The following is a 27,721-nucleotide window of genomic DNA, read 5'->3' on the forward strand; positions in this document are numbered from 1 at the left end:
TTCAACTTGTTGTCAACCAGAACCCACAGATCCCTTTCTTGTGGGGCTGCTCTCCAACCTCTCATCCCACAGTCTGTATGTATAGCCAGAATTGCCCCTTCCTGGGTGCAGAATCTGGTACTTGTTCTTGTTGAACTTCATGTGGCTGGTGATTGCCCATCCCTCCAGTTTGTCAAGATCTCTTTGCAAGGCTTCTCTGCCCTCAAGGGAGTCAACAGCTCCTCCTAATTTAGTATCATCTACAAACTTATTCAAAACACCTTCAAGTCCTACATCCAAGTCATATTTGAAAACATCAAAGAGAACTGCCCCTAAAGTGGACACCTGGGGAACTCCATTAGTGATTGGCCACCAGCCTGAAATATTACTTTTGATCTTGTAAAAATCACAGAAATTTTAGGGGGAAAAAAAAAAAAAAAAGAAAAAAAAAAAAAAAAAAAAAAAAAAGAAAAAATCTGTGTTATGGAGGCAACCAAAGTAATACTGCTTTTCATTTCTTTCATAATGTTATTTGATGTTTTGATACATAACAAGATTTCCACTTCAAGTCAGAAAGATATAAATTGCTAACAGGTGATATTTTAGACAGCAGTACACATTTCTGTCAAAAGTAAGATACTATATACATTTACTCTGACTAAAACACATAAAATGGAAAGGCAGAAAAGAAAATAGACAAATATTATTGTTCTGCTTAAGCAGTGTGCTCAGTCCCAGTACCTGTTTTGAAGCATGTCTCTTTCACATGAAGTTGACGACATAATGACATAAGCCACTTTGAACATTCACCTTACAGAGACTAGAAACAGAAACAGGTGATTCCCAAAGCTGCTGTTGTCATTAGCCTAGAAGCAGAACTAAGCAGCAACTTAACTCTCTTGGCTTCTGAGCACTTTGACAAGACATTTTTTTCTCAAAGCCTGAATCATTTACAATAGCTTTTAACAAATGAATCAGTTACAGACTCCTATCAAACCTTCTCTACTAGCTTTAGGCTTGAGGAAAAAAATAAGGAAGAAGACAGAGCTTTTTATATACCATAATTGTTTTTCTTGAAAATGTGCCAACCCTGCTTTCATTCTGTGAAGATTTTAATATATGGAAGCTATATAAAGGTGAAAATTATTTATTTGTCCCATCCAATTACACTTATTTCTACATCACCAATAGTGTAATTACGAGCTAATAAATAGAGTGGTGTGCATAAAGGCTGCCAAACTAAAAAAAATAAAAAAATAACAAAAATTACTTTCGTTTTATTTCTCTCATAATGTACTTATTTAGACTATTTGTGGAAAAGAAAAACAAACAAGCAAGTAAACATTTAGTTGAACGATACAATACAATAAGGTACGTCTTGTGCCAAGGAAATAAAGCACTAGAGGAGGCATCAATTTAAGTGAATCACCTTATCCATTCCAAGCATTGGACACTCAGTGGAAAAAACATCTAGGATATGATGACTTAGGTTAGATTTTCTTTACTAGAGAGAATGTGAACTCCCCTCTTTGAGCAGAAAGAAGCATTTTACATCTACCTTACAATATGCTAGTTTGGGTTGTGGCACTCAAGATTTTCTTTTCATGCTTCTTGTATTTTCAAGAATTAAAAAAATGTAGATCAAGTACTGGAAATCAGAGCAGTCAAAAACAGGCTAGAAAATCTTTCTTTCTTGCCTCTTTTGATCCTCTCAACATCCAGAAGAGTGAAACAGTTCCCATAATGACTGTGGGAGTGGTCTGAGGAATGACAGACCTTTATTTTCCTCCGGAACAAGAATTTAATTCACTGTCTCTTATCTGAGCTACCATCAGGAGCAATATGTTCTGACATTCAGAACATTCAGATTCATTACCAACCAGTACCTGAGATTACCTCATCCCAAAATACACCACAAGTGCTCAGTAATGACACTTTGGATGGGCAAGATGGCAAATGAATTTTTCAGAAAGATAAAAGACTCAAAATATCTCCATATTGAAAGCAGACTGACAAGATCTTGAATATGTAAGAGAAAGGGTAACCACTTTTAAGGAAGGGCATAGAGACATTTAAGTTGGGCTCCCAGTGATGCTGACTCACTGGCTAGAGTGGCTGGAATTCCTCTGCGCTGCTCTTCAGGTTACCACTGACCTGTGACCCTTCTCAAGGCCTTGGGCATCTGTTGCTGACACTGGCATCAAACTGGTAGGTGCCAGAGCTGGTCGCTTCAGTGAGTGAATCCTCTGTGGACCCACCGCAAACCAAATCAAAAGGCCCTCACAACTATCCTGTTGGCATTATTTTATGTGGCAGTATTGGTCCAAGCTACCCACACCTTTTTTGAGATTCAGAATTTGCTTTTCAATTTCAGAACAACTGATTTTTGCAGTGCTTCTGCTGGTCTTAGTCTGTCATGAAGAACTGTGCAGATCTGATCAACTCCAAGCAGGATTTTCAGGTTCTCCACACAGTTACTTGTCATGGAAATGTTTTGAAGGATTGGTCCAATACCAGTGAAGTCATGTATCCTGTGCACACAGACAGCCCTACCTTTAACTACAAAGGAACTTTGGAGCAAGAATGGAATCCACCTCTAACTCCACAAAGCTGCCATGCTTGGCACAGAGCAGAGTTTGATGATTTGAAGTTTGTACAGAAGATCTGGAGAAATCCCTCCATGCCTTATACCTTATGCTTGGCAATGTAAGAAACCTGTAAAATGGAGCACAGAACATATTGACTGTACTGCAATTAAGGCAGAAATAATGAACAACTGGTTGTGTTGGGCAAGATGGACAGCACCCATATACACAAACGTCTTTTATGTGATGAGCTGGAATGCTGACAGAAGAAGGATAGGAAGCATAATTGTCTCTCAGATCATTTTCTTGGAGACCTTAACAGGACCCTTTACTGGTACAGCTCACTATCAGGCATGCAGTGATAAAATGTAATTCCTTCTCTCCTTCCACAGCCTTGTTCTTCTTGACTCTAGAGGTCTCCTGATAATGACAAGAACTATTTGCTAAAAATAAAAAAATAAAAAAAAGCTTCACTAACCTATTCTTATGGAGTATGTAGTGCTATTTCAAAACAATTTATAATACATGAGTCTTGTTCCTTCAAACATTTATTACTGTGGACATTGTTTACTTACTACCACCAGCCACAGCGACTACTCAGCCAGTATTGTGCTAACCATAGAACCATAAAAAAATAGGGCTATTTAGTATTTGCAGACAGAAGTTTAAAAATAGACGTAATTTAAAATTGGGCTTAAATGAGAAAAAAAATAAAAAATAAAAAATAAAGCCAATAAAGCCATAGGAATACACAGCTTCTTTTGTGCATGTGTGATTCATAATCATAACAAATTACTACCTTTCCCTCCATGAGTAAAGAGACCCAAAAAGACAATTATGTTTCCAAAGTATGAAGCTTGTGTAGAAAAAATGAAGCTTGACTCTGTTATGAATTGTGACTACCTAATACTTCATTTTCATAGACATATAATAAAAGATTGTCTTAGCTTTGAAATATTAACATTTTTTTTTTCTAAATCACGTATTTAAATGTATTCTATAGAAGATGAAAGTTCTCTGTTTAAAGGACTCAGTGTTGGATAAATAATTTCAATTGTATTTTCTATATCATTCATGGAAATAAAGTAATCCTGAGGTGATTCACTGTACTAACGCTTTCATTTACAGTGATATTAGAAAAAAAAATAATTTCTAATTTATCCACAGTAGCACTTCCTCTTCATGTCCAAAATTTTATATATCATTACAGCATAATGAACCATCCAGAACTCAATAGAATTTTTCTTGTTCATGTATAAATACAACGGTGTCCCTGTCTTACGCTTTCCCATCATTATGGTATTTAATTCTCCCCATTATTACAGATTCTTCCTTAAAATTGCTTTTTGCATCATATCTAAAGCAAACATTTGCATTGCTGGGGTCCCAACCTTCACGAATGTCTGAGTGAAACAAGTTACAGAAGACTTTCATGAAGAGCAAAAGAACTGAGAATGTTAGTCTAAAGCACTGCTGCCAAATGCCCTAAAAATATGTTGTTCAAGACACTCCCTTGGTAGAGCTACTCATTCTTGTCACACGTAAGGGGACATTTAGAAGAAGTTTCATTGCATTTATGAAGCACTTAGCATTTTAGGCTTTATAAATATTAGCTACTAATTTATCTAAATGATGTCCTGGATTTGGTTGGAATAGATTTAATTTTCTTCCTAATGTCTAGTATGGTGCTGCGTTTTGGACTTAGGATGAGAATAACGCTGATAACACACTGATGTTTTAGTTGTTGCAGAGCAGTGGAAGGAGCCAAGACCTTTTCTGCTCTTCATGCTGCCCTGCCAGGAGGAGGATGGGGGTGCCCCAGGAGCTGGGAGGGGACACAGCCAGGACAGCTGGCCCAGGTTGGCCAAAGGAGTGTCTCATACCCTACAGCATCACACTGAACTGTAAAATTGGGGGTGGGGTGGGGGGTGGTTGGCTACTATTTAGAGACTGACTGGGCATTGGTCAGTGGTTGGTGAGCAATTGCATTGTGCATCACTTGCTTCGTGTATTTTTTCCCCTTTTCTTTCCTATTATGCTGTCTTTATCTTAACCCACAAGTTTTATTTTATTTATTTATATATTTTTTTTCTTTTTTTGGTCCCCTGATATTTTCCTTTATTCTGCTGCGTGGGGAGAGTAAGTGAATGGCTATGTGGTACTTTGCTGCTTTCCAGGTTAAACCATAAAAAGGATGAGAATTGACACCAGATATATCCATAAATACACCATAGTCCCAAGCCAATGATGCTTTACTTTGGTTTCTGAATTTATTTGATCTAGTTAAAAAATTCTGAATTTATTTGATCTAGTTAAAAAATTATCTTCAGTTAAATAAGAGTGGCGACAAAGCCAGTCACACCTTTCCTCTCCTACCTTTCCTACCACCTCTTTCAGTATCTTTTTTTTTTTAGATTGGTAAGAGCTGTAGTGCAAATTTAAAATTTCAAATAGTTATTTCAGAAGTAAATTTTCACCTTAATTCAACTGACAGTTTCTTCTTACCCATTTAGAATGCATTCATTTAAAATATGAATTTATAATATTCACTGCAGATATTTATTTACAGACATTTACTCGTGACAATGCTGTATGAAATAGCATACTTTTAACTATTAACTTAGCACATCTGAGTTGCATGGCAGATGTAAATAATGAGACTTAGTAACAAGACATGCTTAGGTAAACAACTCTCCATAAACTGTTTACTTCCAAACCAGCTACAGAAAACAATCTTAAAGAAATTACATTAAAAAGGATTACAAATATAGAAAACCTATTAGTCACACTACTTAAAGAGAGTCTGAAGGAAATTAAATATCAAAACTCATTCCTGCTAGCACTGGGAAGGAAATGCAACATGTACCACCTTTTTATTAGTTGGAGTCACTCAATGGAAGAGCATTACTGGCTTCCATGCATGTCCTTGTTCCTACTTCTGACCAACTCCCCTAGCTCCTGTGACTTTACTCTTCCTGGCTTTTAGAGAAGCAGTGGTTCAGTGGTGACAGATATTACCACCATTTTTATTGAAAACTAGAAGTATTTGCACCAATTAGGAAACAAAGAGAAATTTATATGCAAGACGGGCCTTAGGCACTCTCAACATATAAAACAGTTTGCATTATTGACGTACATGTAGTCAGTTGCTAATAACACAGAGAGTGCTTGAACATGGATAAGGGTTTAAAAGACGCTAAAGGAGTTTAATAACAATTATGATCTCTAAACCTTTTAGAATGGCTTCTGAGTTAAAACTCATAAACATTTTCAGAATCTCGCTCCCTGAATTATTCAGTCTTGAAATACTATTAAAATCAGTATGGTGCTGATTAACATACAAGTAAGATAAACAAGTGCTATAGTCAGTTTGTCACAATTCCAATCTCTCTCTCTCCATTTGTTATGTTTAAAAGTAAGCCTTGAATTTGAGATTGTAAACAGTGTTTTGAGCTTTTGACTTCTTTTTTGTTTTGTTGATTTTGTCATTAAACTAGTCTATAACATAGCCTGCCATTATGCTATATTAATTATTACATTCAACAACTGCAAAAAAAAGAACTCCTTTACAAATTTCCACCCTGTCTACAAAACTGTTAATCCTAAAGAAATTCAAGAACGACATTTTAGCCATCTGAATTCACAGTTCTTGGTACTTTTTTGGGCTGCTGTATCAACTTATATATGTATATGAACTGGTTATGTATATATGTGTGTGTGTGTGTGTGTGTAACATATATAATTAGCCAGTTCTCTAAGAGAAGCTGATTACAAAGAACCTACTACAAAAGTTCATGGAAAAACAATACTCTGCCAAACCAATCAGTCACATCTAAAGGCCATCTATTAGAAATCAAATACCATTATAAGAAGTTCCATTTAGTTAAAAATTTTAGCAAAGTATCTTTCCTCAGAAAAAGATAGTCAGACTCAAAGGATGAAGATTTTTTTCCCCAGAAATACATCAAAAAAAAGAACATGTAAGCAACAACTACAGAGTGAGAAGGGTATACCAGGAAGAAAAGTGAGGGAACTGATCAGCTGCAACTCTCTGTGTTTGGCCAGCTGGAGAGCCATAAGAAACGCTCCATGATTCTGATGCCTTCCTTTCGTCTTCTGTCTCCCTCCAGACAGCAGCACTGCTCATGCTCCTTGAAGCCAAATGAGGCGGTGGGGAGACATTCTGTTGCCATGACTGTCTCGCACCACACTGTCTCCCTTCCAGGGACAGTCTACTTCCCCGCAGTTCAAACAAACTTCTCCAGGAGAGAAAAGCAATCATGAAGTGCAAGTCAGTAGTTGTCTGCCAAAACAGCAGGTGACCAATTTTCTCCCTGCAGTGTGTCTAATAGATTAAGAAGACATTAGATGTTCCAGAGCTCCACAGAATACTGCTACTGAGAACTGTGCTTCAACTGTGCTTTCCAGTTGTGAAAATGAAATATATTTGAAAAGAGCTCGGAGAAGGTTTACCTCTGTTTACCACTTCTTCACCTTTTCCCTTTTTTTTTTTTTTTTTTTTTTTTTCAATTATATATGGGCATAGCTTAACTTTGAAGAGAATACTGTCCCTCTCAGCGTGCTTGCAGGAACTCAATAAGCTGCTCCGACTGAGTTAGCCCTGGCACTGGCTGCCAGCTGACATCCATCAGCTGTACCTTGTCATCTCCTGTACGGGACTCACAGCTCACCTCTCATACCAAAATCTGTGCTCAGTAGATGTGGCAGAGCCTTCCTTCCTCATCCCAGGAAAGTGAGGTAGCAGATCCCAGGCGGCGCGGGGGAGTTGCAAGCTGCAAACTGCTGCTTCCAGGCAAAGCCACTTCTGGTTTGCATTTCATACAGAAGTTGGCTTCCTGCTCCTGCTCTCATTCCCATCCCCTGAACACTGCTGGCACACTGCTCACCTTGGACACTGGAAACTGGGAATGCTGTTCATTTGAAAAAAATGAGATATTTCTCTATGCCCATATTTTTCTAGCTGACAATGTCTACATGTGCTAAAACCACTGATCATCTTTCCTAGCTAACTCTGCCAGCAAATGTAGGCTAAGAACATCCCACACCCGCAGAGGCATAATTCAGAAGTCAAAGCAAGATAAAGGTTTTTCTTTTTTTTCCTGACTTTACAAATCTCTTCAGAGGATTACAACTGTCTAACTGCATTTTTAGTACATGTGTTGATGGCAGAACTGCTATATCAGAGTTGATTTTTATTCAGAGAGATTAACATTCACATTCCAATGCTGCTAAGAAATAAAGTGCAGTTGATGTTATATTAGAATTATTTTTTGTTCCCAAAGGTTTACCAGCTAAATAATGGTATTCTACAGGCTTATTATTATTATTATTGTTATTATTATTATTATTATTATTATTATTAGGTCATGCTAAAGACAAAAATGAATATAAACAAGATCAATAGATTTATATCTACTTATTGGAAGTGAATGGCCCTACCAAAAGACTGCATCACAGAGATTGTTCAGACATGAAGACCAACTACTAACACTAATACTTTTATTTCATAAAAGAATGTTATGAAATACTGTAGGCATTCTGAAGCCAGTGGAAGTTATAGAAACATAAATGTCCTGGAATGAAAAATCAGGCTCTGAGAGTCGCTGTATAAGGATGTTCTCTCAGTTTTTTTCTCACAGATTTAAGCAAGGGATGGAGGTGGCTCTGACTGCTGGGAGATTTTGACCACCATCCTGAACTGGTTGCTTCCTAGTGAGAAAAGCTGTCAGAACAACTTACCAGTTCCTTCACAGAGAGATGGACTTTTTTGTTAGGCAAATTTGTTTTGAGAATTTGTTTTTGGCAACAGCACCACTGAATGAGAAAGTAGGAGGTCTGGGACACATAGCTTGACAAGAATCAAAAATAATTTGAGGGAAATCAGGGAAAAAGTCGGCAACAGATCTCCCACCTCAATGCTGAATGGAAATGTTTTAAAATGGTTGCTCTCCGTGAAGACAGACAGAATCAGAGAAGAAATTGGAGAAAATATCTGCTCTAACTCCAGCTGTTCAAAATAGGATATTCTTTTCCTATTTTGAATTACAGACGACCTTGTGGAAGAATAATACTGAAGGAATACAGAAAACAAACAAATGAAGAAGGAAGTGAGACGGAGGAGGGTATATCTCCCCTCTGCTAGCTGTGAGGCATTCACATACCCTGGGAAGATATTAGCGTGTCTTTGTAGGTGTTGATCACAGGGTTATGGCAGCATGACGCTTTGGGGGCCTGAGCAGAGAGGAGGACAGATGTCCGCCTTTGCCTCCACAAGTGCAGGGATGGCAGGATCCGAGGCAAATGTTTCTTCAGGCATGCGAGGGAGGGATGGTCTCTTTATACAGTGACACTGATCTCAGCAGGCTGCCCTAAGTACAACTAACAAAGCATCCTGTGCACAGGATTTATAAAAAGAAACTGACCTTATTTAATTTATAGAACATCTAAATGACAAGTAAGACACGTGAATGCAACCAGGCGAAGGTGCTTTTTGTATTATCCAGCAGGACATGATTCATATTGCCTCTTCCTAGTGACAGTAGAGGGGGATTGGCATAGAAACCAATACTGATCTCAGATGACAGGAGGAAAATAAATTTTAAAATGCAATTTTCACTTTAAATCTCCCCAGCCCCCTCTCACACAGCTGAGAGAGCACCTCCCTCCACTTCATAGGCTGAATCTGTATAATTAAAATTTGTGTGAATGGGTGAATCAGAATTTTAGGTTTTATTCTGCCTCCTGTAAATACAAACTTTGCATCAAAAATTAGTATATAAACAAAATCCTCTGCTTTATTTCTTTACAGTTTTAAGAAATAATAAGTGGAATACATTAAACTCTGTTGGTATGTTCTTTCATTGACATTGGTGATTACTTGCAAAATAACATTTCCTGAAAATGAACAGACTTTCTAAATGTCTGGTGACAAATAGTATTGAACTTATGTCTGTCTTCTACTATCAGTGCAGCGAAAATTAAAATAAATTCCTTTGCTTGCTGCAGGATTTGAAGAACAATTTCCTACATCACATTGTTATAATCCTATGTACCTGTCATTCATTAATTTCTCAATATTCTATCTGAAAGAAGGGAAGAAAAGGCTGTCAAATTAAATCAAACTAGGGTAAAGCAACTTTGAATTCATTATAGCTTCTAGATATCAAGAAGCTGAAAAGCAAAATTTTATACTCTTTAGTACATGTATTGTAGCCACTATGATTCATCATCCATTATGAGGCAATGTCACAGGAAAAGTGAGAAGCCAGAATCAGGGATGAGGCTGTACTTCTGTTCTTCCCTACCTTATCACAAAATGACTGGTCTGATGGAGGGAAGGAGGGAAGGAGGGAGGGAGGGAGGGAGCTTTTCTGACTTTACATGGGTTATTTTTGTTTCCTACTTTGTTTTTGTTGTTTCATTGTTGGTTGGCTTGTTCTGCTTTTCCTGGAAGTAAAAAAACTTGTTTCCAGTAAAAGAAAACCATGTACACTTTTATGTTTTTGTTTGTTTGTTTGTTTGTTTTGTTTTGTTTTTCTTCCTCTGTGTTTTACTGCTTTTTTATGCAACAGTGTCAAGAGTGCATACAAGAAATAAGTTAATTTTTCAGGAAGTCACTAGGACTACTTCATTTTCCTATAGCTAATCAATTTCTGTTCCAGCTAATAGAATTCATTATAGCAAGGTAGGCTACAGAGTGGCTAGGGTCTAACATGAAAATGATTTGAATTTCAATATATTAATACAGCAAGATATAATTAATACAGCAATATATTAATACAGTGCTTCCACAATAGTATGACTTACTTCTCACAAACTACACTTACCAGGATGCAATGTTAAGAAGGACTTTCAGTTGCTCATGAGACAGTATCAGCCTGATACTAATCAAACTAATATGAATTTAATATGAAGTTTCAGGGTCTTCAAACTATGCTTTTGGTCTTTTTTGACCCATTAACTTGGAGGGCTCTTGGGAAATATCAGCAATGTTATTTTTTCTGAAAAACTTTCCACTGAAAATAGAGCAGATGCAGTCAGAAAGCTCCAAGGAACATTGTGAGCATTTGTTGTGGCTAGACTTTCACCACCTAAATATCACCTATAGGAAGATGGCAGGGTTTCAACAGGCACAACTGCAGCCCTGAGGCCATATTAGCAGCCTAGGGCTGTTCCCAATACACATATGCATCCTGCCAATTAAAATCTCTTTCCACGCCTAGTGTCCACAAAAGTCTTCTGTGTATGGTTAAAGGAAGAAAAAAAGATCATATCTAAGTATGGAGAGATTTAAAATTAATGATATATAAAATAAAATGATAATTATTGAGTTTAGTCTTTATCTATTCTTTTAAAATGGATTGGAAACATTCAACACATACTTGCTGGTCAGATATTATGTAAGATATACCCCTGATTTTTTTCAAAATCCAAAATATTTCTGCATGGAAGTATAGTACTTTGACAAAATGCAATGAAAAGGGTTTATACTCTCACAAATGTTTCAATGAGTGAGTGTTCCCTGTGGAAGAAGTACAATTTATGATGTTTTCAACTGATTTAGAAGACAAATTTATAAGTAAATGACTGTTTTCCAAACTACTCAAAAATATTTAAAATTAATGCATTATGGAGGTTTTATATTGCCTTTTTTATATTGTCTATGATTAAGTTTACTTTTCATATTTCAATAGAATAATAATCTTATATTTCAAGACATAGCATTTTAAAAAGTTTCCCTAAAAATGCATTTCTATTTATGAAGAAAAAAAAATCCACTTAAAAAGAAAAATCCTTTTGTTGTCTGTCAAAAAATAAAAATAAAAATCCTTGGTTGTCTGTTAAACAGACAACCAGATAATTATGTCTGAATAAAAGAAACCAATAATAGCTACATTTGTTATTACAGAGGCTCTTCTGCTGGGGTTGAAAAAGTTAAACAACAGTACAAGTATTGGCACCAAGTCAGTGCCCTCTGAAGACTGCTCAGTTCAGGAGCAAGCCAAAATTACTGGGATGAAATCGCAGTGTGGAAACAAGGAGAAAAAAGTCTTCAGTCTCTTCATAACTGATAATGAGACAGGTTGTTATTTATTTTTTGGGCTTAGCTTCAATAGTTAGTTTTTAAAAAGATTTCCCTTCAACGTTGTTAATTACTGTAACTACTCCTCTCAACATTATTCTAGTTATAAGAATCATTCTGTCCACCAAAATAAAGTGTTAGTTCGTTGGACAGTGAATAAATCACAGCACCATATCTCTTCTAGCAGCTGGACAATAAAGAAGTGATATGGTTGCAATTGTGTGTGTCTAATGCTTTATCGGTCTCACACATAGCAATGAGCATCCTTATAAAGTGGAAAGGATGCAGAAGTGGATTAGGAAAAACTGTGAAGCAAATTGTTGCTCCCTAGCTGTCCTGTAGATTCACAGCATTTGAAAATGCATCCAAGCCACTCAGTTGAGAAAACACTCCATGCATTTCAGCTATACAAGTCCTATCTATAGTCATCTTCTGTGGAGATTATGTGATTTGTGCTTTCTCATATTAAATCTTCCTATTTTCATTTCTATAATCACTTTGTTTTTTCATAATGAGTTTGGAATTAAGCAGAAATAAAGGAAAGACATGACCTTTCAAATTCATCAGGGCTTTGGCTTAAAAGTGAAGGAGACTCTTGCAAACCAGCACAGAAAGACATAAGTACACTGCAGGCACTCTTCTGATAGAAAACACCTCCTCCGAGCTGCTCCTTCACCCTGCCTCCAGCTGAGCACCAACTCAGACCAGCCAGACAGCTTGGTCCAGGGTTGGTGACATACAGTAATATGTCATGGATATGTCATGAGCTGCTACGGCCTTGCAGAACCCCCCTGACATGTAACTGAAGGCTGATTCCTTTCAGAAACCCAGGATTCAGTATATTTTGCTAGCTTTTTTTTTTTCCCCAATGGAACAGAGAGAGATGGAAGGAAAGGTACAAAAATAAATGCTAATGAGGAAAAAATAGGACAGACAAAGGTAAGGGCAATTTTTCACCTCATTTATTTGACTAATATGGATAATGTATATTATCCATATAATATAGTATATGATGTATATACTATATAATGTATATATGTATATACAGTATAATGGCCCCAAGCATTGGTCATTGTTTGGAAAAAAGAAAAAAAAAAAAAGGGCCAAGAAGAAAAGCAAAATGTTTGGAAATATTTTTCTTTCCAGTCCCCCTACATCCAAATTATTGCCTGTTACACCCAGAAAATCTATTTCTGTCCTTCCCAGGCATTGTACAAACTGCTGCAGCTTTTCTGTCACCATTATTGTCTTACATTGTACTGACAAAATTCATAAGGGCCAAAGATGTGCTGAATTATGGGGGAACTAGTCAAATCTGCACTTGTTCTTTCTACTTCCAAATTACCACAACTGCTAATCTGTCTGACAGTGTTAGCTGTTGTTTCAGAATTGCATTATTAAAACTACAGGAACTTGGCAGCTATTTTTAGTGACATTTTCTAATTTGTGTTACAATTTGGACATAAATAATAAAGTATCAATTTTTCAAAGCCAAGAACTTGCCACTAAGAAATTGTATATATTGATTGTCTGACACTAAGCATTTTGAATCTTAGGCTATTAGCACAAGAGAACCATAAAAAACTGATGCTTTCATTGTTCTGCAAAAGCTGTTTCACCCTACCAAGACTATCACACATACCCAGCAGATTTCAGCTCAGTTGGGAGACTAAAAATGCCCAATTAGCTTCTGAAATACTGTTTTCAAAATATACCCTCATATGATTTCCACAAAGGCTATACCATTTTGTCACAAAAAGGAACAGCATCATACATGTATTCATAAAGATTTTTGTCCTGAAACATTTCAAATCCAGTATCACCTTCAAAACTAATATTTGTGTATTGTTCTACAAAATTCTCACACTGAATGTCAGTTTAGAAAATTACTTATCCTGCAAATAAAGCCAGTAAAAAATGTCACTGGATCCTATTACAGCTGAAAACATGTAACTGAAAACCTTCTTCTAAACTGCTAATGAATTCCCATCTTAGTTCCAAGGCAGTCAAGGTTAAATCCAAATGCTCTTAAATTTAGAAGAAGTTAGATTAACATCCATATGCATATTTTTGGCATACATTTTCAAGCTTGCTGTGGGGGGTATTACCAGTTTAATTTCAGTTCTCTAGTTCATACCATGACCTATTTCCAAGCCAGTTCTGCTGTTATATGAACTATTTCAGCCAAGCAGCGACACAGAATTCTTCATTCTTTTTTTCCCCCTTAATGAGATTATTTTCTTAATAATAAATTTCATTAAAAGGATATCAAAATCCTTCCTTCCTAATATGTTACAGTTTTGTTTTGTTTCCAAATGATGCACCTGATGCTTTAAAAGCTTGCTTCTCAGCACTTCTATTTGCCCTAGACCTTGCAATTGGAGTTAGCATGACATACCCTTAGCAACATCAGTGTGGTGCATTATTCTTTTCATTAATTACCCTACTAAAAATGAAACATATTAGAAAATGACTTCCTACACAATTAAAATTTTTCAATAATTATATTGCATCACTGTGAGGAAAGGAGTACCTAAAACAGTTCCTTTCTTGCACAAGCACCTGACATATCTGAAGAGATGGAAGTGTGCAAAGGGCCAGCAGGATAGTGCATGAAGGACAGGGGGAAAACAGCATTATGATTCAGAACTGATTTACAACTAGTAGTACAATGCTGACTAGCAGCAGGCCACTGAAGTGCATCATTTCACAAGATGTGATAACATATACCGTCCTCGTTCAGTGGGTTGTTTGGAGAGGTGCTGCTAAAGGATGAAATACACACAGACCTTTGCTGAGAATGATGGCTAAATGACAATTTCAGTGCAAAACAATGAAAGGTTGAGATTATATTATTAAATCTAATCCCGACACGCTGATTACAGCACTATTCCAACCTCTTTTTCTCTTGAATGTACTAAAAGACATCATTTCACAGAATCACAGAATCACAGAATTTCTAGCTTGGAAGAGACCTCAAGATCATCGAGTCCAACCTCTGAACTAACACTAGCAGTCCCCATTAAACCATATCCCTAAGCTCTACATCTAAACGTCTTTTAAAGACCTCCAGGGATGGTGACTCCAACACTTCCCTGGGCAGCCTGTTCCAATGTCTAACAACCCTTTCGGTAAAGAAGTTCTTCCTAACATCCAACCTAAAACTCCCCTGGCGCAACTTAAGCCCATTCCCCCTCGTCCTGTCACCAGGCACGTGGGAGAACAGGCCAACCCCCACATCGCTACAGCCTCCTTTAAGATACCTGTAGAGAGCAACAAGGTCACCCTGAGCGTCCTCTTCTCCAGGCTGAGCAAGCCCAGCTCCCTCAGCCGCTCCTCGTAGGACTTGTTCTCCAGACCCCTCACCAGCTTCCTCGCCCTTCTCTGGACTCGCTCAAGCACCTCGATGCCCTTCTTGTAGCGAGGGGCCCAAAACTGAACACAGTACTCGAGGTGCGGCCTCACCAGAGCTGAGTACAGGGGGACGATCACCTCCCTAGCCCTGCTGGTCACACTGTTCCTGATACAAGCCAGGATGCTGTTGGCCCCCTTGGCCACCTGAGCACACTGCTGGCTCATATTCAGCCGACTATCCACCATCACATCCTTCTTTGCCTGGCAGCTCTCCAACCATTCCTCTCCCAGCCTGTAGCTCTGCTTGGGGTTATTGTGCCCCAGGTGCAGGACCCGGCACTTGGCCTTGTTGAACTTCATGCAGTTGACCTCAGCCCATCGGTGCAGCCTATCCAGATCCTCCTGCAGAGCTTTCCTACCCTCAAGCAGATGGACACGCGCATAGCTTGGTGTCATCTGCAAACTTACTGAGGGTGCACTCAATGCCCTCGTCCAGATCATCGATGAAGATATTAAAGAGGACTGGCCCCAGCACCAAGCCCTGGGGAACGCCACTAGTGACTGGCCTCCAACTGGACTTGACTCCATTCACCACGACTCTTTGGGCCCGGCTATCCAGCCAGTTTCTAACCCAACGAAGCGTGCGCCAGTCCAAGCCATGAGCAGCCAGTTTCTTGAGGAGAATGCTGTGGGAGATGGTGTCAAAAGCCTTACTGAAGTCAAGGTAGACCACATCCACAGCCTTTCCCTCATCCACCCAGCACATCACCTTGTCATAGAAGGAGATCAGGTTCGTCAAGCAGGACCTGCCTGTCAGGAAGCTATCTTCCACGCTCTCCAGAAACCTCCTAGACTGCTTTCTCTGGGCTGTGTTGTGCTTCTAGGATATGTCAGGGATGTTGAAGTCCCCCATGAGAACAAGCACCGATGATTTCGCAACTTCTGTCAGCTGCCTGTAGAACTCCTCATCCGTCTCCTCATCCTGGTTCGGCGGTCTATAACAGACCAAGACCAGGACGCTAGCCTTGTTGGCCTTCCCGCCGATCCTAACCCAAAGGGACTCAACCTTGTCATTCCCAGTCTCGAGTTCCACAACATCAAAAGATTCTCTAATATAGAGAGCCACACCACCACCCCTTCTGTGCTGCCTGTCCCTTCTGAAGAGCTTATAGCCAGGCATTGCAGCACTCCAGTCATGAGACTGGTCCTACCATGTCTCCGTGATGGCAACCAAGTCGTAGCCTGCCTGCTGCACGATGGCTTTCAGCTCCTCCTGTTTGTTACCCATGCTGTGTACATTGGTGTAGATGCACTTCAGCTGGGCCATTGCCTTATCCCCTGGCCTTGCCATTGTTCCCCCTGGCACAGCCCCAACAAGCCTTGTTTCAGCCCCATCCCCCATCTTACCTATTTTAAAGCCCTCTCAATGAGCCCCGCCAGCTCCTGGCCCAGGATCCGTTTTCCCCTTAGAGACAGGGACCCGTCTGTGGCCATCAGGCTGGGTGCCGAGTAAAGTGCCCCATGGTCAAAAAAAACAAGATTTCTGGCTGGCACCAGCCCCGGAGCCACGTGTTTATCAGGTGGGCTTTTCGTGTCCTGTCAGTACCCCTCCCTGCCACCGTAGGGATAGATGAAAGCACCACCTGTACTCCCGCTCCCTCCACTAATCGCCCCAGCCCCCTAAAGTCCCGTTTGATAGCTTTGAGGCTTCTCTCTTCAATGTCATCACTGCCCGCCTGGACTATCAAAAGAGGATAATAGTCAGAGGGGCAAACCAGGTTTGGAAGCTTCCTGGCAACGTCCCTGACCCTGGCCCCAGGGAGGCAGAAGACTTCCCTACGGGTAGGGTCAGGCCGAAAAATAGGGCACTCTGTTCCCCTGAGAAGGGAGTCGCCCACAACGATCACCCTTCTTTCTGTCTTCATGAAGGCAGTCCTGAGGCGTGGAGTCGACTTCCTCACCCTAGGCATCCTCCTGGGAACACTTGCTACCTCTTCCTCAGCTACTGGTCTCTCAAGCTCCAGGGCCTCAAACCTGTTGTGTTAGGGCACCTGGGAAAATGAGGCTGGAAGGGGAGGGCATCACCTGCGATGTCGAGCAGGGACCTGTCTCCACTCCTCCTCAACTCCCAGGTCCCCTCCCTCTGCCTGATGGCAGCAGGGCAGGGGGTCCACCCCCATTTGGGGTGTCTCACCCCGGTACCTCTCCTTGAGGTCCTGCAGGGACTTACTCCACCAGTCTATCTCCCGCTCGTACTCCCTGATATCCCTCAACTTCTCCACCTCCCCCTTGAGCTCCGCCACCATGCGGACCAGGTCATCCACCTGCTCACACCTCACACACACGGTGTCCCTGCCTCCCACCGATGGCAGTAATAGGCTCAGGCACTCCCCGCATCCAGTGACCTGAACTGCTGCATTTTTGAACAGGCAGTTAGTCTGGGTGTGTACCGTCTTCCTGGAGAGCGCACCGTGCCTGGTGGAGACCATTGCAGCCTAGCTAACGGGAGGCTGTCGTTAAGGAGGTGTTCGTATGGGTGGGGGAGAGCGCTCTGCCCTGCCTGCTCGCCCTGCCTGCGCGAACTGCCGCGCCATTCCCTTCTGATGCGCCACGCCCTGTTTGCCCGCCCTGGTCACCGCGCTCCCTAGGGGCAGCTTTTGAACGGCTGGGCAGGGGGTGCTGTTGGCTCCGCCTACGCCTCGTCAGCCTCCCTCACGAGGGCTGCCGGGTCCTGGCGGCTCCCTCAAGTAGGTTTGATGCTGGAAAATTTAGCCTTGCCTGGCCCAATCCCCCGCTCCGCTGCAGAACGCGCCTGACCAGGAGCCGATCACCTCAGCAAGTGGCCAAAAACACATTTCATACATCCTAGATCTCAGTGAACATTCAGCTGGTGGAATTCAATTAAATCCAGTATAACTTGCACTTACTATACCTCACTAAACTGCTGGCAGTGTCAGGATCTTGTGCAGTTACTGTGCCAACTGCAGTCCCGATCTTCGCATTTTCATAAACGTCCATGACATACGAAGGCATAGTGAAGAGTGGAGGTTCATCTACATCTCCAACTATGATCTTCAGCATTGTTACGTCTTTGAATGGTCCCAAGTGTGAAAAGCGGAAATCAAGGTGAGTATTTGCTCCTTCTATATTAAGTGTATAGGATTTCTTTTTTTCATAGTTGAGTGGCTGTTGGCAGAAAAAAAGATTTATCATTATTTATCATTTGTCATTACCATTCCATGTTTCAGTTTAGCCTGGTAGCTAACTATATCTTTTCATTTTAATTTGGTAGCAAACTACATTTCTTCAGGTTACTGTGATATTCTGGTAGTCACTGGCATACATTTTAAGTAGAAAGAGTAAGATGATTTTTTTTTCTTTTTTTTTTTTCTCCAAAAGAACTGTAGGCAAGGTGCCACTTTTGGAAGAACTCAGGGGTGAAACTGAAAGACAGATTCTTCTCCTGTGATAATGTAATCTCTAAATTTTATCATCCTTCAAATTTTATTGGTCATCGCTAAATATTTAAAAAGTTGTAGACTAGCATGTCCCAAATTAAATTAATACCTTGAATTAACACATTTAATAGACAGTGACAAGGATGATAAAATTTTTTGAGCATCTATTCTCTTAAATCCCCAACTGAAAAAGGCAACTCCCTGCATGAATACACTCATTTATCAAACAAGACAGAAATTTAAACATGTAAGGATAGCCTAAATGGGTGTTTTTCTAAAAAGAGTCATATGCATGATGTATGCCTATAGTCTAGACCATTTTCTTCTAAACTTTTTACCAGCCACAACAAGGGAGACAACTCTTCAGCCTGTCTTACTATGTACTGCCTCACTGCATGTGGGTTATACAGTCACAAATGGGAAGAAAGTCTGTAGCTCAGGATATGCCTTCTATGGATGACATTCTTCTCTGAATGTCCAAATAAAACCCAATAGCAAGCAAAATCCCAGCTGTGCCATCCACCAGAAGTATCATTGCCACATTAGCCTTATCCTGTTATTAAAAGAAATAGATTCCTCCTAGCAATCCTATCCTCTCTACTACGTAGAAGATGGTCTCGCTCTTGTATCACACAGCGTGGACACTTCCTTTCTTAGAAGTTCCATTTCTATCTCTCTATTTACACATGTGAAAATTTTATCTCCCTTGTTTTCTACCTGTCTTCCTTCTCTGTAATGATTCAGGCTCCCTAAGCAAAAAAATGATTGCCTTGCAGTCCATGAAAACTAAATTCATAGTTACATCCTCTTAAATTTAAGTTTTATGGCCATGAATTTGTTACTATGACCCTTCTGATTCTGACATCGAAATTACAATGAAAATCAGGAGCATAAACTGGTCAGTAGCCTTAACTCTTTGTGTGAAACAGTAAGTTCTGCAAGCTCTTACTATAGTTAGAACCATCCTGAGCTCACAGAACAGAATGGGAAAGAAGTCCAATTGTGTGCTAATTTACTGTCTTGATGTGTTATTTTAACTCTATGCTAGGATGCTATTATACTGTCTTATTCAAGATATGACAAAAAGACAAAACACCCAACTCTCAACTCTTTCAATGTCAGATAGTTATGTAGTAGAAGTGGCTGAAAGGATATTTAACTTCAAAGGTTGCATCAGCAGATACATAAGTAATCAATTTTTTTTTTTATTTTTTTATTTTTATTATTTTTTCTGTAGGCCACATTTACAGGACCACAACTATTTTGGGTTGCTTTCTTCTTTGTCATTAAAAAAAAATTACACCTTTCATAGACAGTGTAATGAGACTTTTTCGTGGGAAGTTACTTTTCCCATATACTGTATTAGCACTTCTTGAGGAAATGGCTATAAAAAATACCAGTTCTATTAGATAAATTAAATACCTTAAAACTGATTTGAAAACTAATAATCAATGACAAAGGCTGTATTATACAATGTGTTGTCAAACACATATAGCCTGAGAGACTGAAAGACCAGATATTTTTTTTCTCCTACGGAATGATAAATGTATAAATGAAGAACTATCTGCCTTCAGAATGCTTCTCTAATCTCAGGATGTACACTTTACATGTAGAGCCAGTCCCTCAGTCCAGAATTGTACTATACTGATGGTAGGGTCTGATTGCAGTGATTAAGACAAGGCCAACAGAACAAAAGCCTGACAGCGTAGGTTTTTCATAAAATAAAGCCAAGTTCATAAATTTGGACCACAGTTGTCTGTACAGAAGTAGCAAGAAGAATCCCTGTTTTTTTTTGTTTGTTTGTTTGTTTGTTTTACCATGTCTGACTGCACTTACATAAAGTTCAGAAAATTTCTGGGAAGCAATTAGACTTGAGAGGATACAAAACCAGCTGACTGATCTTTCATCAGTTTCACAAAAAATATGCCATTCCAGGAAGTGATAGAATAGATTTCAAATTTTCACATTGCTACACTTTAAATGCACTATTTTGAGGAAAAGTACTCATACATAATAATAAACACCTCAATAAAAATTTCTGGGTTACAAATTTCTGGCTTCAGCCAGAAAGGATATAAAGGATGTAAAGGATACATAGTAATATTTATTACTATGCTAGCAAAGCAAGTATTTTTTACAGCTATATACTACCAGTAAGTTTCCAACAGTCTCAGAACATAGCCATAACACTAAAAGAATCTTCAAATTTCAAATGCCACACAAGATCATGATTCACCACAGGCAGAGATTCTGGTATGACAGAACTTCATTAAAATTAACATTGTTCTGTGTGGACCTAACTGCCTGACTAAACAAAACTCAAGACAAGTGTTCAAGCCTTCAACCAAGGCTAATCTCATATTTGCTATCACTCCAAGAGTGGAAAAGTAGTACTTAAGGCAAGAAATATGAAGTACTAAATGTGTGATTTGTTAATGTCAGTGCATACTTTGTAGATAAAATGTACAGTAAATTTGACTGATGATGTATAAACAATACAGTTGGTCAGGATTTACCTATGCTATATATTTCTTTAAATCCTCCTTTGTGCAGTGAAGGAAAACTAATTAATTCTCTTAACACTACTAGCCTGAGACTTTTTTTTTCCTCTTTCTCTGTCTTCCTTTCTTGAATATATACATAAAAATATTAAAGGCATGGAAATTTACCATTACCCGATAAATTTATTACTGTGAAAATCCAAGTTAAAAATACTACTCCTATTAAATCAATTCACACAAAAATATGCTTAATAAATACAGTTCTATATATTCTATACAATTATATATTCTATGTAATTCTGTAAGTTAAGATGTCATTCGTTTATTTATGTAGTATTTCTGCTATGAACAGGGCAAATGCTTAATAACAATTTACACTGATCTGCAGCATACATATTCTAAGATTAAACAAGTTTAAAATAGGATGGGAAATTTTAAATACGATAACTTTTTGGAAAATGAACTTAAATTTATACTGATGACAATTGGATTGATTGTTTAGGAAGATTAATTTCTTAGAAAACACATGAAGCATAACACAGACTCTGAAGTGTTGTTTTCAGTTGTGTAGTTACTCAACTGGATGTGACCAATATATAAATATATGTTTGTCTAAAAATGAAAGAATAATCCATTCAGATAACCAGAAAAAAAAAAAAAAGAAAAAGAAAAAAAAAGAAAATAAATAAATAAATAAATAAAAGGATATTTCAAAGAGCCAAAGAGCCTAAGGCCATTTTTTTTTTTTTTTTTTTTTTCTTTTTCTTCCCATAACCTCTCCAAACTAAAGAAGCAGATACTGGGACATAGAAGAAAAAGAGCTTACTCTCCTGTACAGTGATACCCAGAGGTAAAAAACCAACAACATTATTTTCAGATACTTTTTGAGAAGCTGCACATACTGTGCTACAGATTATTATTACTGGGGATCACAGTTAGTGTTATTTTTTATTTTGCTTCTCTCCTGAGGATAAGTGAAGAAATTTTCAAGCAAAGCAAGTCAGATCTGATATTCCACATAGAACAACTCATAAGTCCTGTTGTTATACTCTCTTTCATTTTATATCTGATAAAATATTCAAGATTTGAAATCTGGTTGCAACTTGTATCTACAGAACCGTATTTTTCTGGGCTTCTGCTTAAAACACTGTTTATGTATTAAAACTGACATTTATTTTATATTTGAAGAACAATTTGGGCCCCCATTTACAACCTGTTTAATGCTATGCTAAGAAACTTGCTCACAGACTCATCTATTATTTCAGGAAACGTGAGCTCTTTAGCAGTAGCAGTTTTGTTGTTGTTGTTGGGTTTTTTTGTTTGTTTGTTTTCTTTTTTGATCTATTAATTATAAACTCATTTTAAAATACCTAAGCTAGTGTAATTTGGTAAGCGTTTTAACATAAAAATGATAATGCAAAATAATTTGAATTTACAAAGGAATTATTTCAACCACCCCATCAGAAAAAGGACTTTTGTGAAGCACTCCTCACGAAAGGACTGATTTATCTCCAGATAACCAAAGTGAAAGATGTGGCTATGTCCGTTCTGAACCCTTGCTCTTTTCAGAAGAATTAAATACTCAAATATGACTTGTAAAGACATTCACACATGTAAAACCTCCTCCATTTACCTCACAGCAGCATTGAGTTTCAGTCACCTACCTCTTATAGGTATAGCTATACTCTTATAGCACCACTCTGAACTATACAGAGGCACCACTCTTATAGAGAAATCTAAATAATAATTTATGTATTTACTTAAAATTGTAACAAAGCTGAAGATCATAAACTCTTTCTTGGAAAGAAAACAGAACATTTAGATTTCAGATAGGCCTAGACAGAATTGTTCATGTTCCTTATTTTCCCAAAGAACAATATCTTTCCATGACTATTACCTGCATATCTTCTGTATGTATCCAACAGTTACTCTGATTTTCATGCATAACTGAAAATACTAAATGTAGCTTAAGTAAACTAGACTATAGGACTAACTGGAAAGAACTGCTATTCATTGTACTGCAATTTCCGTTTATAATATCAGACTCCAATGAGGAATAGGAGAATTTCATGAGAAGTGAATAGCTGTTACCCGAACATTTGCAGCCTCATTATACAAAATGGAAGAGACACAGATTTTTCAGTCAATTTTTCCTAGGAATTGAAATATATTTGAAGACTTGACATCAGTAAAGTTCTAGACATCACATCTTGACATCACTAAAGTTCTTCCCTGAAGTCACAACATGGGGCAACATGCTGACCAGTCATTCTCTGAAGAATCCAGGGAAGTTATGGCTTTCACTGTGGTATTTTGTTCACTTTTCCTCTAGTCTCCCAATCAAACAAGGAACTGAATTAGGCAAAGAGGAAATCCTGCATGATAGTTTGTAATCTACCCTGTGTAGAAGGATCTTTACGAATGAAAGGGTGGCTTCAAAGGGCAGAAAGAAAGAAAGAAAGACGGAAATTATAGGAAGTTTGTGATCAGCTTACATTGAAAATAGAAATGTACCTTCAATTTGTAGACTTTGAAAGTATGTTAATCAGCCTAGCATGGATGCACTAAGAAGTTTGATTTTTGTATAAGAACCTCAAAAAGAGAAGCTTTAAAAAGGTTTCTGACAGTCTTCAGAAAGACTTCAGATATTCAGACACAATAACAGCTACTTCTGACTTTTCTGATGTGCCTACCATGCATTCTTCCAAAGAAGTAATAGAAAGAGAACAAACCATTCTGTCATATTTCAAACACAGTGAAAATTTATCTCAAACCATTTTGTCTGCCAAGAACACTAATAAATGTGATTTTATACATTTGATGTATGGACTTCCTTGTTTTGTTGACAATTCTTCCTTTCCTCTTCATGTTCTTAATATAAGTGTACATTGTATTTAATGAACAGTAGTCATGGTGAACTTTTAAACAGAGAATAATGCTCATTTTGAGGAAACAATAAGAGATTATGGCATCACCTCCATCAAAGCCACCAGGAAGTAACTTCACTGGCAGAGAAAAGACAGAGTTTATTTTTACATGGTTGGAAAAGGGGGATATTAACCCACCTTTATGAAATACATAGAATTAAAGTTTTTAATGATACTGGGAAGATAGGAATGACTTTTTAAATCATTATAAATTATGAAAATCACATTTCCTTTTTTAAAACAAAATCTGTTTTAAAATTTTAAATAAAGCTTTCCATACATACATATTTATTCAGGTGGAAAAAAACACACACACACACACACAAACACACACAAAAAAAAACAAAAACCAACACATTCTTTATTATGTTTTTGTTTGCATTCTCTTGTCTCACATTCCCTCTTTCAGCAATTCTGGTTTTCATTCCTCCTAGTTTCAGTCAGGTGCAGGATACATGTTAACTAAACATGAATGCAAATTCACTTACATCATTTTTTAAAGCACAAGTCATTTCTTAAAGCAAGACTGATGCCTAAAAAGTCAGTAACAATAAAGCCATGTGGAAATTACTAATTGATGTTTGTTAGTTCATGTAAAAGCAAATTAATAAAGGATTTCTCCTTTTGTTGGAAAGGTTTTGAAAAAAAAAAATTGCTTAAATATACTAACCCAACTCCCTGGGTTATTATAAAAGTGAATTTTAATCTATCCGTAGAATATTAGCATAAGTTGACAGATTTTTTTCAAGAAACATTTGCTATGAACTCATTTCAGAAGAATTAATAGACAGACAAAATTGTCTGTAGAATTAGATTTGTGTATGGAATTCAGTTAAGAATGAACTTAAATGGCAACACTTTATAATTAGTAGCTTAAATAGACTGGTATAAACGTAGGGAATTCATATAAATGGTAACTGTAGTAACTGTGTAATGGCTCAACCAAGTTAAGTTTTGAGTCTTTATAAGTATGTTAGTGTTCGTATTATACAGTGCATGATATTTGACCCAAAGACCTGTAGATGACAGCTAGCAAGAAATTCAAGGAATAAAAGTCTATGAAAACCTAACTACACATTCATTCCCACAGGTAAATTTTCTACTTTCTATATTTTCTGTTGTTCATTCAGGAACAACAGTATAACTTTCAGCCAAATTTCAGTTCTTTCAAAGAAATTGAGTGAGTAAAATATCAGAAAAAGAAAAGAAAACCTTTTAATAAACAATTCAGTAAGGTTTAGTTTATAATAAATATTAGATGTGACCATTGAAAAAAGCACAAAAGATATGTTTCTGTCTTTTTTTGGTTTTCTCTCTGCCTTCTCTGCAAAGTTTTAATAGGATGTGAGGAAACGTCCTCAAGTTGTTCCAGGGAGGTTTTAGATTGGATATGGAAAGAATTTCTTCTCAGAGAGAGCAGTTAGGCATTGGAACAGGCTGTCCAGGGAGGCGGTGGAATCGCTATCCCTGGAGGTATTTAAGAGACGAGTGGATGCAGTGCTTAGGGATGTCGTTTAGTGGTGGACTTGTAATGTTAGGTGATGGTTGGACCTGATGATCTGAAGGGTCTTTTCCAACCTAAATGACTCTATGGTTCTATCTCAGGAACCAGTGTGTGGAGAAACTTCAGTAGGTTTACACAGTAAGACAAATATTACAGCATTCATCATAACATTTTTAATGATCTACATTGGGAACTTTCAATGTCTATTGCTTACCTTCTTCAGAGAAAGAATTCCTTCCCGTGTTTCTTTGTCAGTGGATATGGAGAACACTCCAGCACCATCACCATTTATAATTGTGTACTTCATGTCTGCATTTGAGCCAGTGTCTGCATCATTTGCCTTAATTTTGCCAACTGCTGATCCAACTTGAGCTGATTCAGGAACATAAAGTTGATAATGTTCTGAGGGGGAAGGGGACAAAAAACAAACAAACAAACAAACAAAAAAAAACAGCTTGGACATTTTCTAGCCAAACTAAAGTACAGAACCTTTATGTGCTAATACATATCTATGAAAATGGGACATTACTTCATATGGAAAGCTGACAAATAATCAAACCTATGAACATATTTATACTCCCAAGAGAATCCAAAAGGAAACTGCATCTTCCATTGGATGCCTTCATTCAAAATCCAGATTACCTAATGCAGGACTTAGGTTTTCACAGCCCTTTTTTTTTTGCTGCTCATCATATAACACAGAAATTAACTCTGGAATTTACTTCACACCAGTATTTAAGAAAGTTTACCTTCTCTATAAGCAAAATATATTTATCTTCAGCAACTTACCATCAAAGGAGTAGACAAACAAACACTTTTGAACTGGAAAATCTCTGTATGTTATATTCCTTATTTGTTTTTCTGAAATTTGGTCAGTTGAAAAAGTAATTAATCCTTATTATTTTGCCATTATTGCTTTTGTTGTTTGTGGTGGTGTTGTTGCAGAACACCCCCTTTACACACATATTTTCCTTGGTATCTATTGTAAAGGACAATTAACATAGTGTCCTTTACACTATGAACTACATAAATGAACTACAGAACTGTGACCATAAAAGGTGTGAACTCCTTTCAGTGTTTTTATAACCTGTTAGATTAATCAACATAAAATGATTTATTTATTTTTAATAATTTTCTTAACTATCAGTTTCCTTTTTGATAAAATCTCCTAAAAGGTACAACATGTCCTGGGGGATAGGAAGATGCTACAAAGAGAAAAGAGTAGCAAACAAACTTGATTATTTAACTCTGTCTGAAACTAGGCCAGTAAGAGAGCTCAAAGACATTTTCTCCAGTAATGTTGGTGTAGAAACCTACCAGCACCATACATGGTGTACACGTACCAAAAGAACACCAAACATCCCTCATTCAAGACTCTCCTAAGAATCTGCATAACATCACAGTTTATATCACAGGCCAAACTCCAACACAGAAACAAAGAGAAACATCAATTGCTATATATCTTCTGAAACTACAGTTTTTTCTCTCTTCTTAAAGCATTCTGTGATAGTGAATGCAATAGTGAAACACTGAAGTGCAGGAGGGTGGATCAGAATATGTTCCATATAAAAGATAACATGTTGTTACAGGTTGCTGGGTTTAAACAACCTGGCACGATAGCAGACGCACCCTTGATAAGCATACAGAAAGAGAAAGGCAAGATTTAAGAGGAATTCTGAGACTGAACACATGTTATGGCAGAAACAAACAAACAAACAAAGCACATTATTTGGCAAGTGAATTGAAGAAACCTATGAATCTACATAAGTTGCAATTGCAGAGGGAATGCATAGTATCTATAAAATAAAACTAACTTCAGACACCTGATAGAGAATCGACAATTTTACTAATAATTTGTTAATTCCTTGTTCAGTGGTTCCTAAATCTATTTAAGGTCTTCCATTGTTTTTGTAAAACTAGTCTATAATACAAATACACAAACAGTAGTGTGAGAAGGATACATGAATGCACTAAACATTATTTGTCCAAAAAGAAAAAAAGTCCCCCTGTACTTGGCTCTGGTGAGGCCGCAACTTGAGTACTGTGTTCAGTTTTGGGCCCCTCTCTACAAGAAAGGCATCGAGGTGCTTGAGTGAGTCCAGAGAAGGGCAATGAAGCTGGTGAGGGGTCTGGAGAGCAAGTCTTACAAGGAGTGCCTGAGGGAGCTGTTCAGTCTGGAAAAGAGGAGGCTAAGAGGAGATCTTAAAGGAGGCTGTAGCGAGGTGGGGGTTGGTCTATTCTCCCACGTGCCTGGTGACAGGACGAGGGGGAATGGGCTAAAGTCGTGCCCAGGGGAGCTTTAGGTTGGAT

At 38.0% G+C, this 27,721-nt stretch overlaps 1 protein-coding gene across 15 annotated transcripts in view; it reads right to left on the minus strand.

Annotated features, from left to right (window-relative positions):
- The window catches only part of CDH18 (cadherin 18), a 625,567-nt gene that overhangs the window by 46,122 nt on the left and 551,724 nt on the right, over positions 1–27,721 (minus strand). For 14 of the 15 annotated variants that reach the window (XM_084508750.1, XM_084508740.1, XM_084508744.1 and 11 more), the window contains 2 exons: positions 25,626–25,813; positions 17,954–18,207 (listed from right to left, as the gene is read on the minus strand). In XM_084508750.1, the coding sequence (XP_084364876.1) occupies positions 17,954–18,207; positions 25,626–25,813 (442 nt within the window). The remainder of the gene's footprint in view (positions 1–17,953; positions 18,208–25,625; positions 25,814–27,721) is intronic. The other variant, XM_084508743.1, reaches the window with a different exon arrangement.

Source organism: Aythya ferina (genome assembly GCF_964211825.1).
Source record: "Aythya ferina genome assembly, chromosome: 2".
Lineage (NCBI taxonomy): Eukaryota > Metazoa > Chordata > Aves > Anseriformes > Anatidae > Aythya > Aythya ferina.